Source organism: Hipposideros armiger, unplaced genomic scaffold (assembly GCF_001890085.2).
Source record: "Hipposideros armiger isolate ML-2016 unplaced genomic scaffold, ASM189008v1 scaffold_83, whole genome shotgun sequence".
In the NCBI taxonomy this organism is placed as follows: domain Eukaryota; kingdom Metazoa; phylum Chordata; class Mammalia; order Chiroptera; family Hipposideridae; genus Hipposideros; species Hipposideros armiger.
The window spans coordinates 3723470-3728175 of record NW_017731433.1 but is presented as its reverse complement, the minus strand read 5'-3'; the positions used below and the strand labels follow the sequence as shown (position 1 = coordinate 3728175).

The 4706-nt window shown below is 40.2% G+C and overlaps 1 protein-coding gene across 2 annotated transcripts; it reads left to right on the top strand.

The window, feature by feature from the left end:
• The first annotated feature begins 722 nt into the window (after positions 1–722).
• Positions 723–4017, top strand: RPL22L1 (ribosomal protein L22 like 1). Of its 2 annotated transcripts, none has more exons than XM_019643905.1 (4): positions 723–832; positions 2384–2476; positions 2626–2747; positions 3757–4017. In XM_019643905.1, exons 1-4 carry the CDS (start codon positions 824–826, stop codon positions 3899–3901), a joined length of 369 nt encoding a protein of 122 aa, XP_019499450.1. In that variant the 5' UTR covers positions 723–823; the 3' UTR covers positions 3902–4017. The 2 variants fall into 2 exon arrangements, with proteins under 2 accessions (XP_019499450.1, XP_019499451.1); XM_019643906.1 differs by having other exon boundaries at positions 730–832; positions 2387–2476.
• The last annotated feature ends 689 nt before the right edge of the window (positions 4018–4706 follow it).

Sequence of the window (4706 nt, the reverse complement as noted above, 5' to 3'; positions counted from 1 at the left end):
CTTATATGTCTTGAAGCAGATAAGGGTGGTGGGGTTGGGTCCAAAATTTTTTTCCTTTTGTCGTCAAGACAGACACCACCCCACCATTGACCCTCGTGCATTATACATTTTAGTAATTAGATCTCAGAAAATATTCACTGAATTTTAACTGGAGGGTATTTTGGATGGAAGTGAGTCCTTAGGTTAACTCTAAAACCCATGATAGAATAAATGACACCCAATGTGTGAACAAGCGAGCACTACATGGTTTTTTCTCTTAAAGGTTTTTTTTGTTTTTTGTTTTTTCCTGAGAACCTAGTTTATTTGGACTCCCCAAAATACTGATTTCCCTCAACAGTCATCGAGAAAACAAGATTCATTGACAAAACATAGATAATCCAAATAACGTTTTTGCTGGAAGATTATAATTGCAGTATAAGACAGGAGATCTCAAAGCAACCTGAGACAATGCCTTGTCCTGATTGGAAAGAAGACCGAGGCGATTACTGAAAGATGATTCTTACATCCCTCGGGTGTGTGTATCTGGGTGCGGGTAATTGTAGAGCTACTAAGGTCAACGCGCGTGTCATCACCAGCGGAAAACCGTGAATCATTTCAGCCACCGCCGCTGGAGGGCGCTCCTAGGAAACCTAACTGCCGATTGATCATATGCTCCCCGGGCCACGCCCCCGGTTTCCTGGGTTACTGACCTCCTCGCTCCTCCGTAAATTCTCTTCCGTCAGGCGAATATCTTACGTTCTCGGCGCGTGACGCAACACGCATAGCTATAAGTACGTGCCAGACGGCGGCCGCTTTCTTTCTGATAGCTCAGCCTGCCCCCAAGATGGCGCCGGTAAGTGAGCGTGGTGTCGCTGGTAGTGTTTTTTTCTTCAGTGTAGATGATTTTCCCGTCTGGCGAGTTGAGGGTGTCTCATTAGAGATAAAAGTAGAAATGGAGACTGGGTTAGGAATAGAACCAAGATATTACGACTCTTAAGTTGTTTGTCCAAGACTTCCGGCGACTGCCATGCGGTCTGGGGGAGTTCGAGCTGGGCCTGGCCATGGCTTAGGATGGGTGGTTGTGCGAGCGCAGGGAAGGAGGCCGACGGCGAACGGGGCTAGTGGGACGGACAGCATTTGGGGCCATTTCTTTTTCCCCCTCGCGCTTAGTAATGCCGATGCTGCTCCGTTTATTTGCACCAGTAAGGAAATGTGGGTAGTCGGGCGGGTCTGACGGCTTTGTCTTGGCGGAGGGATCGCAGGCTCGCGGCTTCCGAGATAGCCCGGTCGTAGAAAGTCCAGGGAACTTGGGAACTAAGTTGGGGAAGAAGTTTCTTCATTATCTCAAGGAATTATTTGGAAGGTGCAAATCATATAAAAGTGTGCTTCAAAGGTTTTATTTATGTTATTAGTGATGAACCAGTAAGATGCTAAAACCAATCCAAAAGACCACTTGAAAAATGTGTCAACAGAAAAAAAAAATTGAAAAAAATTGGGGAGAGTAAGATTGGCACAAATTCCTCGACTACCTAGGAAAGCAAATTGGCATTAGTACTTGGTATCCATTTGGGCGGATCTAATTTGGAGATGACGTCTGATTATTACTGATTAGTCTGTTTTCACTACACCGTCTGAATATATATTGTTAGTAGCCACAGCACCATTTTACTTGTGTGGGTCTAAAAGTTTTGAGTATGGAAAACTTATGTTGTATATGTTTTTAAAATTTAAAATTTTGACCAGAAAACAGCGGTAAGGATTGAATTCTCTGGACATAAGTGGGCGTAACGTCGTGACCTGGCTTGTCATGGAGCTTGGACTAGGAGTACTAATCTGTTTCCCATCTGCAGTGGGAGTGTCAGTAGTAAAGCAGCGCCTGGCCTATAGGAAAAAAGTACCTCGTAATTTAAAATTGGATATCAGTTATCTGGAAAATAATACAAGTTCGTTAAAACTTTTCTTGATAACGTGAACAAAGTGGGCTTGAATAGAGGTTCCATCCAACCTTCATGCGTGTTTATACTTTTACCTTGCAGTAGAAGGTAGATTGATCCTCTTAATCTTTTCCAGTTTTAAAAATAGGATTATTTGTAATGTTCTGATGAAGGAAACCATATACTTTAAAGTTCCTTGAATTTTGCATTTGTGAGACATTGTGTGATCAATGGGAAATTTCCATCAGACTTCACCAAGCCTTTTACGCCAAGTCTGGGCCCTCAGACAGTCTGGTTTCAAAAAAGTTAAGGAGTATCTGATGTTATGCAATTTTTTAGAATTTTGCACCATTTCATATATATAATGTCATAATACATTGTACATCATTGCACTGATACAGATTTTTAAAGTGTGTGTATCAAGTGAATAAATTGTTTTAGAGAGTCATAATTATGTTAACGTTCTGTAGCAGAAAGTCAAGAAGCCTAAGAAGTCAGTCTGGAAGTTTGGTTTGGACCTTACTCATCCAGTAGAAGATGGTATTTTTGATTCTGGAAATTTTGTAAGTATCACTCTACTTTGTTTTTGTCATTATTCTTAAGATTAAGTATGTAATATTTGATTTTAACCTAAGCTCTATTCCTAGGGTACCTTCCCTAGTGAAAATCTAGGGTTCTCTTCCCTAGTTCTGCATGTTTTCTTTTAAAATAGGAACAGTTTCTACGGGAGAAGGTTAAAGTCAATGGAAAAACTGGAAATCTTGGGAATGTTGTTCACATTGAACGCTGCAAGAATAAAATCACAGTTGTTTCTGAGAAACAGTTCTCAAAAAGGTTTGTATTTTCCATGATGTTTTAGTGAAATTGTGAAATAGATATGATGATGAAGTCAGTGAGATATAGCAAAAGAACGTTAATAAGGCCTATAATAGCAAATATATTTAGTAACAGTACCAGTTACTTAGGCTGATTGTTAGTAAGTGTAATTTATTGCAAGAATACAGGCATGTTATGTCCAGTCCCTTGTCCAGTCAGCCCCTGTAATCCAAATTGTATATAAACTAATCATTAGAGATTCGGAGATGAAAGGTAATATCTGTCCTCAATGATCTTATAGACATGCAAATAAATATTCTAAAATGCAGTACTCTGATTGCTATACTGAAAATAGAGATCGAGATGGCACAAGAATTTGCAGAGAACCTGAGAGTGAACAGTGTTGCTAGTGGGATGAGTTGTTCTAGCATAGGGAGCATCATGAATGGCAAGGAGGCTTGAGAGGAACGCTTGGTAGTTAAGAATTGCTGTCAAGTACAAATGGGGAGATAATGGCTGAGTGATGAAAGTATAAGGACTGAGTCCTGTGCTGGTTGTAAAGCTGTCGATCATCTTGAACCTGTAAATGGGGTCAGCCCTGTAGACAGGTAGCCTCTTGTTCATCCAACATGGAATTGAGGTTAGGGAGATTGATAGTGGTGAAGAGAATGTTGACATTTTAGCACATACATATTTGAAGGATGAAATTATATATTGTTTAATTAAACATCTCATTGTGGCAGTAAGACTGAAGAGGAAGCCACTATACTGCTTTCCAACGTAAGAATATTAGTTTATTTTAAGGAGATGGGGAGAATAAGGGTTTTATATAGTGTATAAACTGATTTCTAATTGGGGTTGAGAGGCTACCTTATTTGTATCCTTAGCAACCTTGCACAGTGCTTAATACAAATGAAGTATTTTGGAGGGAACTGGGAACACAAAAGATGAGCATAATGGCACACATCTATATAATGTTTTGCAAAGTAGGTATGTATTCATGAAATTTCGTGGTTTTATTTTAAAGATATTTGAAATATCTTACCAAGAAATACCTTAAGAAGAACAGTCTTCGTGATTGGCTTCGTGTGGTTGCATCTGACAAGGAGACTTACGAACTTCGTTACTTCCAGATTAGTCAAGATGAAGATGGATCAGAGTCTGAGGACTAGGTGAAGCCACCCATTACAGGGCTTTGCTTCCTAATCAAACAAATGAAGCATACACGAGAAACATCCAGATATGGACTTTTAGTTTATCAGTGAATAAAAAAACGTACTCTGTTTAAGATTCTGTCTCTTTTATTTAAGTGTATGCTGTTTACGTGATGCTGGCTATCCTTTGATAGCTTCTGTAAGCAATGTTTAAAAAGCTTATAGCTAGTGGAATTTTCTCCAGGATTTCTGAAATGTATTGCTTTTACATTTGTTAAAATGTAACAATGCTTAGGTTAAAGTACTGCAGTGTTGTATAGGGAATAATGAAGCACAGTTTGGAGTGTAACTATATAGTGAAACATTTAAAATTCTCTGGCAGTCTCAAGTATTTTTGTAGTTTGTAAGTGCAGTCCTTGCCTAGAACAGTTTTTACACACAGGGGCTGAGTGTCAAATTACTCCTGCCCTCTGCGTCAGAGGATGCTGACTAATTATAATTAGCTCAGAGGCTCTGGATGAGCATGGTGTTGCTCTAAACCAGTGATTCTCTGTTAAGAGATCTCCAACCAGATGCCTCGGAGGCACTAGAAACTCAAAACCTTTAAACCTGAACTTTTACCCACTAAATCTGCTTCTGTGTTCCATGTTTGAAAACTTAACAATTTACTCAGCCAGTTGGAATCCCGTCCACTTAAAAACCACCCCCTCCGGCCAGCCGGGTGGCGCGTTGGTTAAGAGCTGGCTTGGGACGCCAGAGGGCCCTGGTTCAGATCCCACATATGAGGGCCAGTGACACTGCCCTCCACAGCTAAGATGCTGAA